This window comes from Rhinolophus sinicus, chromosome 5, assembly GCF_057876585.1.
Source record: "Rhinolophus sinicus isolate RSI-liver-muscle chromosome 5, RSI-T2T, whole genome shotgun sequence".
NCBI lineage: Eukaryota > Metazoa > Chordata > Mammalia > Chiroptera > Rhinolophidae > Rhinolophus > Rhinolophus sinicus.
This window is the reverse complement of record NC_142505.1, coordinates 8,095,592-8,115,079: the sequence shown is the minus strand read 5'-3', so window position 1 is coordinate 8,115,079 and position 19,488 is coordinate 8,095,592. Positions and strand designations below refer to the sequence as shown.

The window sequence follows — 19,488 nt, the reverse complement described above, 5'->3', positions numbered from 1 at the left end:
CAGCACCAAGATGGTCTCCTTCAGGTGGGCTTCCATGAGGTGAACAGGAGAGGCTGGTTGGCCAGTCCCCTCTCGTCCTCATCCCAGCTGAGGGATCTCAGCTCTAGGTATGCATCATGCCCCGGCTAGGAAAAGTCTGCCTGAGCTGTTGGGGGTCCCCAGCTGGATGACTCTGTACAATGTAGTACAGGGAACCCGGCTTAGACCTCTGGACCAGTCAGGGGATGTGGGGAAACGGGCCATCTGCTCCTACGGGTCACCAGCCTCCCTGTCACATCCTGACAGCATGGCAGCCACTTCTCCTAATGCCTGGCAGTTTAGTGGCCTTAACTTGCCCTTTTCAAAACACAGGGCTGGAGCAGCAAACCCCACAGAATAGGATCTGGTAGCACCTCCTGGCTGACCAACTCCCTTCTAAAACTCAGGAGCATTTTCTGGATGGAATGAATGCCTTGGAAATAGCACAGACTCATGTAAGTACCCTGGTGGTCAGGTGTTTTCATCATAAACATAATGAGGATAATTCAGGGAGCTCTGCTTAAGTCCCGCACAGGCTGGAGCAGCTCTCGGCCTGGGAAGTTTCCCAGTTGTGACCCCACCTCTGCCTGCAGGTGTATTTCCTCCTGGCAGAGTAGGATACCCCAAGCCTCTCTTTGCTGTCTGTTTGTGCCAGTGGCTCACCACCTTTACGCCACCAATGCAGGGGCCAGGGCTCTTAACCACAGAGCCAGTGGTTCTCAAAGTGTGGCTCCAGAGCAGCAGCAGCAGCAGCGGGGAACAAACAAGAAAGGCGAATCCTCACACCCCAGCCCAGAGTGACGGAACCGGGAACTCTGGGAACGGGGCCAGGGACCTGTGGTTTACAAGCCCACGGAGTGACTGATGCCGGCTCAAGTCTGAGAACCACTGCTCTGAGCTCTGCTCCCTCCTCAACCTCCAAACCATGGTTAGTCCCACAGAGCCACAGGGACTCGTTTTCCTTCAGGATTTAGAATCTGGAAAGTTTGACTGGTTTGTCACGAGCTTAGCGCATGCATGACTCCATAAGCACCTAAAAGGAAAACCAAATGACTGGTAAACGTGTTTTCACTTTACTACATGTTGCCAAATGCTCTCCACAGTGGCTGTATCCAGGATACTCTGACCAGAAATGGAGAGGCCTTCCTGTTTGGGCACATCCTCACCATCATCGGGCATTGTCAGAAACATTCAAAGTTTTACTAGGCTGAGGGGGAACTCCCACTAAGGTGTAAAGGTGCATTTCCCCAATTAACGGTGATGCAGAGCACCCGTCTGGTTGGTTAGCTCAGCTGGCTGGGAGGGATCACTCAGGCCAGGAGGAAGGCGGTTCTGCAGTGACAGACGCAATGAGCCTGAGCGATGGCCCACGTCGTTCAGCTCGGAGACAGTGAGTGCTCAGGAACGCTTTGCACCGAAGCCCAGGGTACTCAGTGGCCCACATGTGAACTGGGTGGGGGCCTGACCCAGCCCTTTCGTCTTTGTGGCAGCCCAAGAGTGTCTCCAGGGACTCAGAAGATGGTGGCCTATCCCAGAGTGGAAAGGGACTGACCCACATGGCATGTTTGGTTGAGGCAGGAAGGGAAGCCAGGCTTGTGGGGGCCAGGCTTGTGGGAGCCAGGCAGCGAACCCACACATCGTCCCCAGTGAGACTCCCACCCACACAGCCCTTAGTACCTCAGCATCATACTTTTCGTTGATGGCAGGCTCAGTGGTGACCAGCTTCATCCTGCTGGCGAACCGCAGTGAAGACAGCTGAAAACACATCACACAGACCTCTACATTGTTGGCCAGTTACTTAGGAGCAGAGGTATGTGCAAAACTGGTAAAAGGAACGCTAAATCCCTGCGTGGAAGCACGCTCCCAAGTGGACTGCGGGGTCTCCTGGCCCACAGAGGGACGTTGGGGGGCGGGGGGTCCTGTGAGTCCCTCTGGAGGGGCAGCCAGCCAGGGGTAATTACAGCTGCAGGCCCATGCTGCAGCCACACAGGCAGGTGTTTGGGAAACAGCCCTGACACTGCCGCACTGACTGATGTACACGCAGGGTGGAGGCTGCTCCCTGGCAGCGGGAGCAGCCAGTGGTGACACGAGGCTGGCCCTGAGAACCCAACGTCATACCATGCTGGGCTGACAGGGGTGCCCAGAAACAGGGAAGCGGACTTGCAGGGGGATGGGTACCCAGAAGTGGCCCAGAGGAAAGACAGACAGGGCTCTTCTTTGAGCCACAGCCGTTTCCTACTCAAACCCTGTGACGGGCTTTGGTGGTTAAGCTGACCAACTGCAACTTCAGGTCCTGTAACTTCTCTGCAGTCGGCAGACGTGCCTCACAGGGTCACTGGGAGACTTAGCGACGAGGTGTGTGATGTGCTCTGCACAGAACTGGCCCAGGAAGAGCCCCCCGTCATTACAGTTGGAGTTGCTTCTGTGTGGGGTGAAATCACTCCCCTGCTCCAAGCACAGCAGCAGGTGTGGTCACGACTCCCACACACACATGCAGAGTCACTGCATAAAGCAATGTGATCCATGACAGGGACAGTTTGAGTCTTAACACCCCCATATGCCTTTGTCCCAAGCCCCTGAGACCCCTCCCGCAGCTCCTCGGGGCTCTGTGGGCTCAGTCCCAGGTATGGATCCCGAGTGGTATAGGCACAAGTTTCTGGGGGCAGCAGGTAGCAGGAGGTTGTTTCCTGTGTGGTGACATCTCAGGGTGGGGATAAGGGGACAGAGGGCCTTCCACTGTCTTGGAGAGCATCTTTCTCAACAAGGCAGCTAGGAGGCCCAATTTCATAGGGCTGCTCTTGGGGTTCGGCCATGCTTTGTTGTTACACCACGAGACCAGGAGGTTCCTGAGGCCTTCCTCTGGGGATGCCACCTGCACGTCACCTGCGGAGCTCCCATCCCTGGCCTCCCAAGTCCCAGGGCACAGGGTGTGTCGCAGGAGAGCTACCCCTGGGACCTGGGGTGGTCCCTAGTGCGTGAAGCTGGGAGGCCCTGCAAGAGCATCTTTCTCTCCAGTATCCCTGGAAATGACCTACTTGATTCTCCAGATGACTGATGCTTGCCCTAAACATTCACATTTGAAAAGCAAAATGTCTAAGGAGAGCTTTCCAAACCTATCTTATAATAATGGGTGGCCCTTCAGAGGAAGCAGGAGCCCACCTGGGTACCCAGCTGTGTGGGCTCACCTGTGTCAGTGTCTCAGCCTGTATTCTGGCCTCTGGTTCTCATAAGCTTCTTCCCTGCCCGGGTCACCTGTGTCCTGCTGCTGGGTTAATCTCCCTGAGTCACAACTCTGGCCACAGCCCTTTCCTACTCAAAGCCCGTGACAGCCCCAGCCACTTGCATGAGAACAGCCAAGGACTCAGCCTGGCCACCATGGCCCATCCAGTCCCTGCAGTTTCTTCTTCTTCCTCTCCTTCCTGAGCCTACCCCTGATGTGGCCAGACGTTCCTGACATGGACCACACACCTTCAGGCCCACAGTCTCCTCTACCAGGAACAGTTCTGCTTTCCCTGTCACCAAGCCAGCTCAGTGCCCACCCTCCTCACCTCAGAATCAGGAAAAATCCCCCATCCTCTGAAGGACTCCTCCACCTGGGCCTCTCACATTACTCAAGGCCATGGTTGGGAACTCTGAGGCCCAAGGCCATATATGACTCATGTCTACTGAGCTGCCCCCACCACCACCACCTTGCATGTGGCAGATGCTTAAAACCTATCAGTTCACATAGCCTTATAACCACAGCTTGGAACCCCGGGTTATTTTCAAGGTTTTTTAAACGTGTGATTATGAAGAACAAGGAATCAGCTGTCCTTTTTTATTCCAATTCGCAGGAGCAGCACCCCAAGGAGTATAGTCTTTGCCCTACCCCCCAAAGCTGGCTCTCAGCCTCCTCTCCTTGCCAGCCTGCCTCATGCCTTGCCTCTTTCTTGACACAGTTTCTGCCCCTTGGTACTTGGTATTTGGATCCTGGGTGGGGCCCCTCAGCAATTTTGGCTCAGACTCATCCCCTGGATCCCTCCACTCTTGACAATGTGTATGGCTAGTGTGCCAGCTGAGCCAGCCCTGAGCCAGCCTTACCCAGCCCTGCCACCCACGAGGAGGGAGTCCAAACCTGGTAGAATTGGCTGTCTTTACGTACCGTCTCTTCTAACTGGGTGGCTTCTCCATAGATGTTTGTCACGAGGACCATATTGCAATTTCCCCCTGCAGAAAGCAGGACATAGAAGGGCCGTGAACCATGTGGATTTTCTGTCAAGAGATTCCTTGGAGGCTGATGGTGGTCTGTTATGAACTGAATGTTTGTGTGTCCCTCCAAATTCATATATTGAAGTTCTAACACCCAACATGATTATATTTGGAGGTGGGGCCTTTAGAAGGTAATTAGGTTCAGATGAGGTCACAAGGTTGGGGCCCCCATGATGGGATTAGTACCCTTATAAGAAGAGGAAGAGAGACCAGAGCTAGCCTCTCTCTCTCTCTCTCTCTCTCTCTCTCTCTCTCTCTCTCTCTGTCTCTACCATGTGAAGACACAGTGAAAAAGCAGCCATCTACATGCCAGGAAGAGAGTCCTCACCAGAACCATCCCTGCCAGTCTTTGATCTGGGACTTCCATCCTCCAGAACAGTGAGAAACACATGTCTGTTGTTTAAGCCATCCAGTCTGTGGCATTTTGCTATAGCAGCCCAAGCTGATTAACACAGGGTTAGAGAGCACACATCCAAGGGCGTGTGAGGCTGGGAGGCAAGGGGAAGAGAGGGGCAAAGGGCAGAGGCCACCAGATGTACCTAAAAGAAGAGCGTGGGGACAGCAGAGGAGAGATGATTTGGGGCAGGGGCAGACTTTGCTCATGGTAGCACTCAATTAATGACCAGACACTAATGACTGTGTTATCAGGTCCAACTCAAAAGCCTGGGGACCCAAGGATGACAAGCTCCAACCCCTGCCCCTCTGTGGGGGTGGCTGTAGGTAAACGGAAGATGTCATGGGAGAGGCCCTCCCCCTGGAATCCAGCCACACAAGCAGGTGTTTGGGTCTTCAAGGGGAAGGTTCTGCCAGCTGGTTTAGGGACAAGGGGAAATGAGAAGGTATTCCCGGTAGAGGCTTCAGCAAAAGTTCTGAGGAGTGACCAGCATGGCATTTTGTGGGTAAAAGAAGAGGGCACCGTGCTCAATTCTGCCTTTTCAGGTGTGTCTGAGGTCACTGTGCAAAGGCTGCAGGTAAGTCCGTGCCACCAGAAGGAGCAATTCCATAATCACCAGCAGCAGATATGCCAAGGCTTATCCCTCCTCCCTGTGTACCAACCACACCCTCACCTAACGAGTCCTTCAGGGCGTGGGTGAGCTTGCACTGCCGGAAGGGGATGTGGTCCCTCTTCTGGTCCCCAAGGGCAATGATGGCCTGCTCCAGGAATGACAGCGACTTGTTGATGTAGGTGGCTTCCTTCAGGACTCGGCCCTCAGACTACAAACCAAAGGTCAGTTCCGCGTCAGACCCAAGTGGAGAGGCTGCCTCACTAAGAAGACTGTGGCCAGGCCACAGCCTCCTTCCCAGAACCAGGGTCTTCTCTCAATGTCAAGGGATTGTATTCCATCTTGGGCTAATACTAACACTCATAGGAACACTCGTGCAAATATTTATGTGAATATGAATACTTACGTGAATATTCATACTACTATTCAAGTAAGATTCCCACTAATACGAAGACACATAGGAATATTTATGCAGATACTTGAGCAAATAAGCTTATGAACATTTACTGAAATACACTCCTACAGACGCACGAAGAATGCTCACCTGACTAGTCTTGCGAATACTTATGCTAATACCAACACTCATACGCATATTTATTTGTGATGGAATGCTCATGCAAATAAATAGTCCTAAGAACCATCAGGCTCATATACAGAGGAAAGCCAACACCAGCGTGGAGTATTTACTGAGCACTTACTGAGTGCCCGGCATCTTACTAGGAATTTAGGGGCCATCATCTCATCGAATGTTTATCGAAGTCCTGTCAGTAGGAGCTAGCTGCTCCACCTCTGTTGATTCTGCTTCTCCAGCTCCACAGGGTCAAGCTCACTTGCTCCTCTGTGCCTGGGCCAGGACTGCTCATGAATGCCCAATGAGGGATGGCCCACGAGCATGGCACTGTGCCAGAAACAGGGCCATGGCTCGTGGAGAAGGAACCTCCTGCTCCCCCCCACTTACCCCAGACTTCCCCAGCCTTTCCGAGCCTGCTAGATCCACCAAGTTAATCTTGGAAGTGATGTACTTTTCATCTGATAAGGTCCGTGAATGGGCCTATGAAACATCCAAACAGAGGTTAGAGGGTCAAGGGGAGAAGCTTCCGACTGAGCAGGCCCCCTGAATCAGCTGCCCCTCCCAGGCTATTCAGAAAGTTTACACTTACCTCCACATAGATGGTGAAAATGCTGTGTGACCTGGATGAGTTTTTGTTCATCGTGTGTGAGGCTATAATCCTGTTGGTTTCTCCCTGAAGAGGGCAAATGTGGACAACATTTTGAAAAATTTAAGTAACAAAGCATTTGGGTCATTTCAACTCTACCGACAGCTACACAAATGATCTCCTATCATAGCAGGCAGCCGAGTCTCCCAGGCAAATCTCATTTATAAACTAGTAGAATGGGAGACAAATTGGAGTCCAGGCCTATACTTTCACCTACTGCTAGGGATGTGTGAATTTGTATAGCTTTCTAAAAGCCAAGTGGCAAGAAGAATTAAGAGCCTTCAAAATGTTCATAAATATTGAATCATAAATCAACCTGCATATCCAACAAGTAGGGAATGACCCATCTGTACAATGGAATGCTATGCAGGCAGGAAAATGTTGGCAAATAGTTTTTAAGAACAGAGGGAGGCAGAATCCAATATCACAGCAAACTGACTTTGATAGCACATTAAAAGGATCTTACACCATGACCAGTGGGATTTACCCCTGGGATGCAAGGATGGTTCAACATAAGCAAGTCAATCAAGGTGATACACCACATTACCAGAACGAAGACAAAATCACACGATGCTACAATTAAGGAATGCAAAAGCATTCATAGAAGAAAGGATAAACAGATGCTGCTACCAAGAGGGTAATAACAGTCACTTCCTGGTTGGGGTTTAGGGGTCATTTTTTTTTATATATACAGGTTTATGCTTCCATATTTTTTTAAAGTCAATATGTGCTACTTTTAAAAATTAGGAAAAAATCAATGACTTGTACTTTTAAAGGGAGAGCAGGCCCTTGCCTCTAATTCACAGGATTGGGCCCTGTGACCAGAATACACTTAAAAGAAGGTGTGGTGGAGATGGCTGTTCTTAGAGGAAAAGGGTCCCTGAGAAATGCTATGAATAAGCCCAAAGCAGTGACGCCATGGCCTCTGGAGAGAGTGGAGCCCCCAAAGAGAAGGGGAGGGCCTAGGCTGTGGAGCAGGCCTGGCTGCCCCCCATGGCTATATCTTTACAGCCCTCTCAGTGTCTACCTGTCCTACAAATACAGTGACATTCACCAAGAGTATCAGGGGCCACTTCACCTTTATCCTTCAGTCCCCTCTTTCTGAAGTGCCCTCTTACCTTGTCTTTCTGGCTTCTATTAAACAACCTCTGCAGGCCAGAGAAGTGCCTTTTCCTCCATGAAGAGTCCCCCACCCCGGCCCACATCCCTCCAGGCACCTGTCACTCCTGGGGCACAGCTCTCACTGTATTGTCACAGGTTTATCCCTCTCCCGGCCCGCCTCCCCACGCCACACACACAGTGAGCTTCTTTAGGCCTCAAATTTGTCCTTCTACCATCAGAACTCAACAAGGACGTGGCCCCGGAAGGCATCAAGGCTTGAGGAATTATTACTGCTAACAAAATGCCTGGTTCAATTCTAAATATGAGCACTTGAGAAATACTAAAAATCATGCTTCTGAACCGCTTGCACTGAGCACTTACTGCATGCGAGGCCCTGTGGTGGGTGCTCAAAATGCCTGACCTCACTTGGTGCAGCCTCCATGGAAAACAATCGGGAGGTTCCTTACAAAATCAAAACTAGACCTACCCTATGACCCAGCAATACCACCTCTGGGTAGTTATAAAGTAAGTTATAGGTAAGTCATGGCATGTAACATACAGCATGGTGACTGTAGTTAATAACACTGTATTGTATATTTGAAAGTTGCTAAGAGAGTAGATCTTAAAAGTTCTCATCACAAGAAAAAAACTGTGTGGTGACAGATGTTAACTAGACTTATTTTGGTGGTCATTTTGCAATATATACAAATATCGAATTACTATGTTGTACACCTAAAACTAATATAATGTTACATGTCAATTATACCTGTTTTGAAAAAGTAAAGAAACAAATGCCTGATCCCATCTGATTCTCATAACAACCTTTTGGGATAAGGTACTATTAGTATTTACTTTACTGATGAGCAAATTAGGGCTTGAAGAAATTAATGATTTGCTCAAGGCTAAGGCTGCATAGCTTGAAAGAAACCTGGGTTTGAGCCCAGGTCCCGCAGTTCCAAGTTCTATACCTTTTACACTGTATCTCAGCCCAAAACATGAAGAGGGCTTCCAGCAAAACAAAGGACTAAGTACTCACAAACCCTCCTACTGAAAAATTCCTAAAGATGATAGAATATTTGCAACTTCCTTTTGAATTCATGGATGAGACTACAAGAAAGTAAGGGCAGTCAGACACAAAGCAGGAGCAGAAGCAGGAATCCAGGAACTAGAAGCAGGAACCAATGCTCTTCCCGCCCTGAGGGCTCCTGCAGACCAGGTGCTAAAGGTAGTCATTCCTGGGTTCCTTGGTGTTTCTCTGAGCAATGAAATCGACATGTCATACAGATAGAGAATATCTCCTTCCCCCCCAGAGCCATTTGCTCTTCACATTCTAAGCGTGGTAGACCTAGAACCACTTGTGTCCTCACCTGACCCCCTCCACTTCCCTTCCCCTCACCTGAGCCATGTGTTCCCATTCAAAGGGAACTTTTCAAAACCTTTCTTTCTCCACCAGAGCCAAAAGCTTAAATTCCAGCATAGAGACCTTCCCCTCCTTTCCCAAGAGAGGATTTGCTTACATTTCAAAAGAAAAGCATGCTCTCTCTCATTCTCCCTTTCTGTCCCTACCTGCCCTCTCACCCCCAGTCTTTCTATCTTCACAGAGGGGCAGAGGAACAAATGTACCAGCTCCTATACAAGCTCTGAGATTCATAACTTTGGAATTCCTGTCCAGTAGTACAGACACGCCTCTCCTCTGTGACCTCATGTGACATCTGCCCTGTGTTGCTCTATGGGAGATTGGGATGTAGGAAACTATCCTACAGCAATAATATAGTCACTGTTACCACCATGACACTGAGTAATACAGATCTGATTTCTAATTCAGAGGCCTGGAGTTTCTATGTGTGTATACTTGTGGGAGGGTCCCTTCACAGTTCTGAACTCAACACTTTATAATCCAGCCATGCAGGTAAAGTCAGAAAAAGCTTTGGGTCTACCCAAGGGAGGTGTCTGATAACACATGTCCCTGAAGTCTATGCCCTCTGGCAAAAGAGAAATAGAGGAAAATCTGCTGCAGAAAGTGGAGAGCAAGAAAACATTTCAGCAATGGATGTATCTCTGGATAGAAGGGGTAAAATAACGTCTCCAAGGACGTTATTGTAACCTCAACCAAACATGAGATCGGGATACATTCGAAATTAATGTAAAATAATACTAAATGTCAAAGAAATAAAGCATAAAAATTTTTTTAAAAAACATGGGATTGGGCATAAACATATACTACTTATAAATTTTGACAACCTTAAAATAAACATTTGATTTAAAGGGCCCTGGATTTGTACGGTAATGTCCCCTACGCTCCTGAAAGAAAAATAAAATTTTCTCTAAAGTAATATATTCCCAACTCAAGCCTCAAAGAAGACCCAGCCCACTGATAAAGTGCCAAGGAAGTAGTTTATAATCAAATCACAAAACATAGAAACGAGGCACTGTAAGCAAGAGTCAGTAGAAAGAATATCTGCAGAACTGACACTCAAGGAGATAAAATAGTGGGATTAAAGAGTACAAAATAAGTATGTTTAATATGTTTAAAGAAGTAAAAGGGGAATAAAAAACAAGATCAATGAATAAAATGCTATAAAAATAACTAGTAAGATTAAAAGAACAAAATAGAACTTTTGGAAATAAAAAATATAATACTCAAAATTAAACAGAAAATTAGATATAATCTGCAGAAGAGAGAATTAGGAAACTAGAAAATAAATCTGAAGATATTACTGTTCCAGTTTCTGGTTCTGCATGGAAGAAACTTGGAAGGTACCACTTCATCCTGACAACAAGTAAAAAGCTGAGCACACTGAAAAATCAACAACCCTTCTTAAATCTGTAAGAGAAGTGAAGTCACAAGGCAAATCACTGCCCCCCAAACCAGAGACACAGTCAGACAGATACACAGAATTACAACGTATGGGAGAAGAAACATCCGTGGGAACCAGTGGTGGACACTTCCATTTACCCAGTATTTTATGTCCAGATATCAAGAAAAAATTACAAGGCATACTAAAAGGCAACAACAGCAGAATATACATTCTTCTCAAGCTCAAATAGAACATTCACCAAAATAGACCACATTCTGGGCCATAAAACACACCTTAACAAATTTAAAAGAATAGAAATCATACAATGTCTGTTCTCAGATCACAGTGGAATTAAACTAGAAATCAGTAACAGAAACATAACTGGGAAATCCCTAAATCAGTGAAGATTAAACAATACGCTTCTAAATAATACATGGATCAAAGAAGGAATCTCAAGAGAAATATTTTGAACTAAATGAAAATGAAAACATGACATCAAAATTTGTGGGATGCAGCAAAAGCAGTGCTTAGAGGGAAATTTACACTATTGAATGCATACTTGTATATTAGAAAAGAAGAAAGATCTACAATCAATCATCTAAGTTCCCACCTTAGGAAATTAGAAAAAGAAGCGCAAATGAAATCCAAAGCAAGCAGAAGAAACAATACAAATTAGAGCAGAAATCAATGAAACCAAAAATAGGAATAAACAGAAAAAAATCAATGAAACCAAAAGCTGGTTCTGTAAAATGATATATAAAATTGATAAGCCTCTAGCCAGGCCAACTTAGGAAAAAAGAGGACACAAATTAATATCACAAATAAAAGAGGGGACATCACTACAGATTCTATGGACATTAAGAGGATAATAAAGGAATGTTATGAACAAGTTTTGGCCTACAAATTTGATAACCTAGATGAAATGGACCAATTCTTTGAAAGACATAATCTGCCAAAACTCACAGAAGAATTAGACAATCTGAATAGGCCTATACCTATTAAAGAAATAGAATCAATTAATAACCTTCCAAACAGAAATCACCAGGCCCAGATGGGCTCACGGGTGAATTCCACCAACCATGTAAGGAAGAGATCAAAGGATAAATAACATAAAAGAAGGGTTAAGAGACATGGAGTACAGAGTGAGAAGATAGAAGTCTTTCTAATAAGAATTCTAGAAGGAGATAATTGATTTTTTTTTTTTTAAATGGTGGGGAAGAAGCAATATTCAAAATAATATTGCTGAGATTTTTTCATTTCATATGAAAGAATGAATCCTCTGATTCATGAAGTATAACAAATCACAAGAAGGACTGCTTCCCACCAATGACTGACTGTGGCAGAGACATTAATACATGTTCTTAGTTGGCCAACTTTGGCTCAAGGATTACAGAGTTCTTTACACTGAAACTTCTTTACACTGCATGGATGCTTCCACCAACCTCCCTCCTGTCACTTCAGGTAGATTTGCGTCATGGCATAATGGTTTTCCAGGCTAACCTGGTTCCCTTCCTACTTCCTTGACACAGAAACTTCTCATAAAATCTTTTGCACATTTAATCCCATCTTGGCATCTGCTTCTCAGAGAACCCAGACTAACACTTTTAAAGGTCTATTTAATAGACTGACAGTTGACTTCTCACCAGCAGCAATGGAAACCATAACTTTGCAATAATGTGGTAAAAGAAAACAAATGCCAAAACAGAATTTGATGCCTAGCAAAGATATCTTTCAAGACTGAAGAGTAAAACAAAGACATTTCAAAAACCAAAAGAAGGGGCCGGCCCAGTGGCTCAGGTGGTTAGAGCTCCACGCTCCTAACTCCAAAGGCTGCTGGTTCGATTCCCACATGGGCCAGTGGGCTCTAAACCACAAGGTTGCCAGTTCAATTCCTTGAATCCCGCAAGGGATGGTGGGCTCTGCCCCCTGCAACTAAGATTGAACACGGCACTTTGAGTTGAGCTGCCTCCTGGATGACTCAGTTGTTGGTTGGGGCGCAGGCTCTCAACCACAAGGTTGCCAGTTCAATTCCTCGAGTCCCACAAGGGATGGTGGGCTGCACCCTCTGCAGCTAGCGACGGCAACTGGACCTGGAGCTGAGCTGCGCCCTCCACAACTAAGACTGAAAGGACAACAACTTGAAGCTGAACGGCACCCTCCACAACTAAGATTGAAAGGACAACAACTTGACTTGGAAAAAAGTCCTGGAAGTACACACTGTTCCCCAATTAAAAAAAAAAAAAAAGAAACTTTATCACCAGCATGCTCAATCTAACGGATGTACATCAGAAAAGTAGAACAATCTCAGAAAGGAAACAAAAGAAAGGAAAAGCAATGAAAGTGATTAAATATGAGGGTAAATGTAAATTGACTATATAAAACATTAATGAAATGCCCTGTGGGGTTAAAAAACAAAAATGTAAAAGACAAGGCAACATTCTTAAGGTTCTTGTAGAATCGAGGAGGAAGGAAAAGGTTTTTATTAATTTTAGATTTTTAGAAGTTTTTATTTTTAAACATTTTATTTTGAGATAATTATAATTATGTTATAATAAAATAATTATAATGTTATGCTAAAATAATAGTTGATTCATAGGAAGTCTCAAAGAAATGGCAGCAAGGACCTCTATCCCCTTCACTGAGCCTCTCTATAACATCTTGCAAAACTATAGCACAATATTAAAACCAAGAAGTTGACATTGATATAATCCACAGAGTTTATTAAGATTTCACCAGTTATACATACTTATTTGTTTATGTATGTGTATATATGAAATAAATATGCAAATTGTTATTTCTAGGATAAACTGAGAGACAGACACACACACACACACACTGAGACAGAGAGTCTGAAAGAAAGAGAGTATAAATATGAATAAATATATAACTTCCAAACCAGTAAAGGGGGAAACAAGTATAATAAAAAATATATAACTAAAAAGAAGGCAAAACAGGTAAGAAAAAGAAATATAGAACAAGAAGAGAATAAAATAAAAACAAAAACAAAACAACAAAAAGAAATACAGAATAAATGGGACAAAGAAAGCACACAAAAATATGACAGATTTAAAGCCAAATATATTAATAATTTACATTAATTGCAAATGGAATGAAATGCTTCAGTTAAAAGATAGGGACTGTCAGACTACCAAGACTGAATCACGATAAAATAGAACATCTGAATAGGACAATTACTAGTAAGGAGATTGAATTAGTAATCAAAAACCTCCTTACAAACAAAAGTCCAGGACCAGATGGCTTCACTGGTGAATTCTACCAGTGGATTTTTTTTTTAAATCCTCTTATATGTTCTTTACACAAAAAGCCAAAAGAAAAAATTTATACACATTCAACTAATCTAAAATTAAGAATTTTTGTTCATCATATAACACATAGAGACAGAAAAAGCAAGCCACAGGAAAGAGAAGATAGTTGCAACACACGTAAAACAGAAATACTTGAAAAAGAACTAGTTTTTTTACTGAAAAAGAACTAGTTTTCAGAATATATAAAGAATTTATACACATAACTAAGGAAAAAAAAAAAAAAGACACCTGTAAAGGAAATAAATAAAAGACAAGAACAGGGAAACCCAAATTGTTAATAAACACATGAAAAGTTCCTAATTTCATTGATAATCCTGGAAATGCCAACCAAGACCACAGTGGGAAACATACACCGGCCAGATAGATCAGAATTTTAAAGCTGTAATAATGAGACTTCTGATAACCTGCTGTGAGAGTGTACCATGATGGAAAATAGTTGGCATCATCTAAGAAAGCTTAAGACACATATATTCTATGACCCAGCAATGGCAGTCCTTGGCTTTACCTAGAGAAATTCAGGCTTAGCAGCATCAGATAAAGATGCAAATCTTTGGCTATTATGAATATTGCTGCTATGAATATTTGTGTACAAGTTTTTGTGTACACATATGCTTTCATTTGTTTTGGGTACATTCCTAGGAGTATAGTTGCTAGGTCCTATGGATAAAATTAATTTTAACTTTTTAGGAAACTGCTAAAATGGCTGCACTATTTTACATTTCACTAGCAATGTATAAAAGTTCCATCTAATAGGACTTTTAAAAGAATAACATACTCTGTGGGATTTTTAAATTGATTTGTAAGAGCTTTTATATACCAAGGACATTAATCCTTATTTTTTTCTATACCACAAATGCTCATGATTTAATGTTAACTGGGGGGGGGGGGTAAAAAGGGCAATTTCAACTACATAAAGAAAAACTGCATAAGAAAAAAGATTGGAAGGAAATAAGCCAAATATATATCATTGTTGCCATATGTAGAAAACAAATGAGTGAATTCTTTTTTCAGTCCTGCATTTTTTCAGTATTAGCTGAAATTGCTAAATGAGTATATATTAATTTTCATTCTGATTATCAAAGTAAAAAACTAAGAAGAACGGAGGAAAATAATACAAGGAAAGAAGGGAGGGAGGGAAGGAAGAAGGAAGGGTGGAAGGAAGGAAACCTTAGACTTGATCATCTCACCTCAAAAAGGAGGCTGAACGCATCCTCCTCCTGGCTTGTGAGATGGACTGACAAGCCCTTAATAAAGACTCCTTGAGGGTTTTCCACGATGGTCATTGGCGTGACTGAGGGTCCAACATAGGGCAGAGTGGACAGGAGATCATATAGGCTCTCATTATAGATTTCTAGGTAGGAGACACGCACAGTGATGGCATGTGTGGGGCGTTCCTCAATCATCCTGAAAACCTAGATGGGAAATTGGACAGCAGTTACCAAGAGCAGAATTCCAATGACCAGCTAGTGTTAGGGGAGTTCTTACCTCACGAGACAACATCAAAAGTACAATAAGAAAATCCTTGTCCTAAAAGAATTTGCAGTCTAGTTGGTGTGACAGTGATCAACAACTATAATTATAATTCTTAGTCCATCGGGTGATATTTATCATCTTGTTTTTTGAGGCCTGACTTACAGATTGGCGGCTAACAGTTGTGCAGTTCCAAGACATTGAGGCGTGATGAATAGAAAGGACTCTGGAGTGAAGATCTCTCGTTTTATGGGGCCTCACCACATAGAAGCCTCTTTCACAGCCATCATTTAATTCCATCCTCAGAACTCTCTGTGACTGAAGCAGGGCAGGGCAATACCCATTTACGGAAAGCTCCATGCAATAAAATGGTTTGTCTATGGTCACTCAGCTAGTAAAGGAAGTGAAGCCAGAACTCAGCCTTCTCAACTGCTAATACCCTCCCCAGTACTTATCAGCAGGTGACTTTGGACTGATTTTTTCCCCTCTCCGGATCTTAATTTTCTTATCTGTCAAATGAGGAGTTGGCTGGATGAATCCCTGAGGTCCCATCTTACTCTGACAGTCTAGCTCTGTGCTGTCCAATATGGCAGACACTAGCCACAGGGGGCTGTTGAGCACTTGAAATGTCACTAGTGCAAATGAGGAACTAAATTTAATTTTTTATATAATTTCAATGAACTGAAATTGAAATTGGAAGATTGATACTAAATTCAGTTACTGGTAAACTTTTAAGTATGTTTGGAAGAATTGGGGTTCTAAATCTACTTTTTCAATTGTAAATTTTATGAAATCTAAATACAGATCAAGAATTTCTGATTAATATTTAATGTCTAAATTGAAATGCTGTAAGTATAAAATACACCCTGGATTTTGAAGCCTTAGTATGAGAAAAAGAATGTAAAATATTACAATAACTTTCATACTGATTACATATAGAAATGGTATTTTGGGTATGTTGCGTTAAACAAAATATATTATTAAAATTAATTTCACCTGGTTTACTTTTTTAAATGTGGCTACTGGAAAATTCAAAATTGCATACGTGACTTATGTTATATTTCTATTGGGCAGCACTTGGCTACACTACTGGAGTCCAAGATGCTGAGATACTACAGCTTTGACAGAGGGATATTAAGGATATTGGATGGTTTCTTACAGGACAGGGCTATAAAAGCTCAAGATGCTTTTGGGGAAAAGCCCTTTGCCTCCTACTTCCAAACAGAGGGTCCTCACAGAACCCAGACCAGCAGACCCCAAAGGAAGGCCCTTCTGTCTCGTCTTCATTCTCACTTCAGAGACCCCCAGGGCGAACTCAGTCCTGAGAGTCGATATCGTGCCCCCTGCCCCCGCTTCTTCCCATGGCTCTTTCTGCGGTTATCGTGGTGGAAGAAGCCAGAGCAGGCCAGTGAGGAAGCTCTGCAGGGTGCATATCCCCTCATTAAAACCAGGAAGGAACATGATTCAGACCTCCAAATCCTCAGTTATTGGATGACAGGCCACCCGAGCTGCAAAACGCCAGTGAGCATGTCCCACTCCCTGTCACAAATGAGTAAACAGGCTCAGCACTGGCTTGGGTCAGTCTGAAACCTGAACTCCCGGTTTCCTGAGGCCTCTGACACACTGACACACACACACGCACAAAACCATGTGCATCCTGTTTCCCCTAAAGCCTGAGACGCCTTTGAGGCCTGCACCCATGTTTCCAGTGGCCGGCCTGGGATGGGCAGCATCTATGGTAGAGAGGGGACCTGTGTGGCACCCCACCTGCAGGCCCATTCTACCTGCTGTAGGGCACGAGGAAGGATCCCCCGGTGCTTGTAATTCTCAGTTGCCCCAGTCATGGTGTATGTCTTGCCAGCTCCCGTCTGCCCATAGCACATGATGGTACCTGCAAATATTTCAAAACATGATTTGGTGACACATCCAGGAAAATGGCTCCAAAGATAGCTCTCCCATCCCCCAGCACGCCTGGTGCCAGCCAGGACTCTGGTGTGAAGGTAGCCACCAGGAGCAGCTAGGGCTATCAGGAATTCCTGCCAGAGGGCAGGCCGGCAGGGAAGCAGGGACACAAATGATCAAAACACAGACAGCTGCTCTCAATGTGGTCCATAGAGTGTTCTATTGTTCCTTCTACCATGAGAAGATCTGACCCTACAACTTCTGAGGAGAGCAGGGAATCCCAGGGAACAGAGGAACTAGGTATTTTCCAAGAAAGATGAGGAAAGAGATAAGAGTATTGAACTCCAGGCCTTCTTTAGCAAGGTCGTGAACTGCCAGGGTCTCAGGGCTAGGCCTCCCTGGGCTGCTGGCCAGGCAGGAGGCAAGACGAGCTTTCAAAATCCCCAGGAAGAGATGGGAGTGGAAAGGGCATTTCCTGTTAATGGTGAGAATTCTTTGTGGACTGAAAGTTCCCACAGGACTAAACCGGGCTGCTAGTTGATTCCATGCCACTTCCAGAAACAGACCACCATGACCAGTTCCTGAGGTGGTGCCACTGCCCTCTCTGAGAAGACTTTCACTTGCTCCTCTTACATCCTTGAAGTACCATCACCACCAAGCTCCAGGACACAAACCATGCAGTCACCCTGGGTTCCCGTTCCCATCTGCTCCTCCTCCCAGTTTGGGCAGGATGAGCCAGACCCCACCCTAAAGGCTGCCTCTGGGTGTTTACACAGCCGACCTGCCCGGGCAATGCTGTGCCATGGAAATCAGTGTTCGCCTTTGCCAAATGGATGCTCTAGTTCCTGGGATTGGTAGGTCTTACCAATTACCAGAGGCCTTAATTCAGGATCTGAGCTGGAAGTCAGAAGGAGTGTGTATTACCCAACACAAATGTGCAGGCAGGAGTCCCTTCAGCTGGGACTCAGAGCCTATTTGTGGTTTCACAGCACCCAGGGCCCAAGACTCTAAACCTCCCTAGATGCTGTCTCTGCTTCCCCAGGCCACATCTTCTCAGGGTCAATGAGGACCACAGCTATTTCATCACAAGCAGTGATTACAATGTTTGAGGATCTACACTCAACACTTTTCAACAGACCTAAAACTGGCAAACAGGGAACCTTCTAGTCAGCAGCCACCCTATGGGCAAAGTCTACAGACTATGATGTATTTTTAAGGATTTTTAAATCTTTCTGCGATTTGAAAACAATCTACATTGAGCAAGTTGGTAAAAATTTCCTAATAAAGTCGCTTTCAATTTGTTAGGAAAATCCAACCCTCCTCAAGTTTTTAGTGTTAGATCTAAATAATCTCATACTAGAATATGAACAGATTGTGCTGGTGGAATGAATGGAAATGGCTCCTAGCAGGTGGCCAAGAGAAAAATGTTTGGATGCAATCAAATTAATCATAACGGCATTATCTTGAAAACTAAGATTTGAGAGACCTGAAACGGTAATAGTTGAATCCCTGTAACCTAGAGAGAGCCAGGGTCATTCCTGTGAAGGTAGGGTCCTAGGACATTGGATCAAGTCATGCCTACAATGTCACCAAGCAAATAAGTTTCCCCCCATAAAAACATGGAGACAGACGAATAAGTGACCAAAAGTTAGTAAAGGAGGTTCTATTTTATTTTATTCACCAAAACACATGTGCACCACTTCCTCCACGAGGGGTTCTGCGGGTTCTTACGTAAAACGACGGCTAATGAACTAAATTACCATTATAGCCATTGAGAGCCTGAGAGACCACATCCTTCGCGACTGTCTCATAAACCAAGTCTTGAGAGGCGTCATGGAGAACTCCATCCAGCTTGAATGACCAGTCTGTCTGCTGGTTATTGACAACTCCTCTCCGAGTATCTTTTTTTAAGTGAAGATTAATGGTCTAGGAGAAGAGAGAAAGGGAGGGAGGGAGGAAGTTATGTGTTAGGAAACTGGTATAAAAATATCATTGACCTGGAGGAAACAGGAGAAGTGAAGTAGGAAGAACAGGGACTCCCAAGTATGGGTTGCTATTCCTGATGATGTGTGTGGGACAGGAGGACGCTCCTGTAGGGAGGCCACATGAGCCTTGGTAGACGGATCAGGGGACTGGCACACTTGGTGGTTTTGGTACATCTCTCCCTAGTTTGCAGGGTGCTGTCTTGGTTCCTCCATCTATGACATGAGGTCAACACATTTGTCATGTTCTTATTAAACCAGCTGCAGATACATTCAGCAAGCACAGGGAGGCCTTGGATTAGGCCAGAGAAACAGTGGGCTTGGTCACAGTGGCTGGGTGACCCCTTTCTCCGGTCACCCCACCTCTATCTCTGGTCGCCCCATTTCTCTCTCTGGTTGCTGGCGGTGAAGCCTCCCTCAGC

The 19,488-nt window shown here is 44.8% G+C and overlaps 1 protein-coding gene and 1 long non-coding RNA gene across 12 annotated transcripts in view; one reads left to right on the top strand and one right to left on the bottom strand.

The window, feature by feature from the left end:
- KIF9 (kinesin family member 9) overlaps positions 1-19,488 on the bottom strand; it is a 39,604-nt gene that overhangs the window by 15,394 nt on the left and 4,722 nt on the right. For 10 of the 11 annotated variants that reach the window (XR_012489577.2, XM_074312464.2, XM_019724003.3 and 7 more), the window contains 8 exons: positions 18,845-19,010; positions 16,967-17,073; positions 14,900-15,124; positions 6,431-6,514; positions 6,229-6,321; positions 5,334-5,481; positions 4,160-4,224; positions 1,696-1,773 (listed from right to left, as the gene is read on the bottom strand). Coding sequence is in view for 10 of the 11 variants with exons in the window: in XM_074312464.2 (XP_074168565.1) it covers positions 1,696-1,773; positions 4,160-4,224; positions 5,334-5,481; positions 6,229-6,321; positions 6,431-6,514; positions 14,900-15,124; positions 16,967-17,073; positions 18,845-19,010 (966 nt within the window). In the remaining variant the exon portion in view is untranslated. Of the gene's footprint in view, positions 1-1,695; positions 1,774-4,159; positions 4,225-5,333; positions 5,482-6,228; positions 6,322-6,430; positions 6,515-14,899; positions 15,125-16,966; positions 17,074-18,732; positions 19,011-19,488 lie in introns of those variants that run through there. The other variant, XM_088798194.1, reaches the window with a different exon arrangement.
- On the top strand, positions 1,719-16,300 carry LOC148758209 (uncharacterized). The gene is made up of 3 exons (XR_016021260.1): positions 1,719-1,828; positions 4,548-4,644; positions 15,337-16,300. It is a non-coding gene; the product is annotated as an uncharacterized LOC148758209 (long non-coding RNA).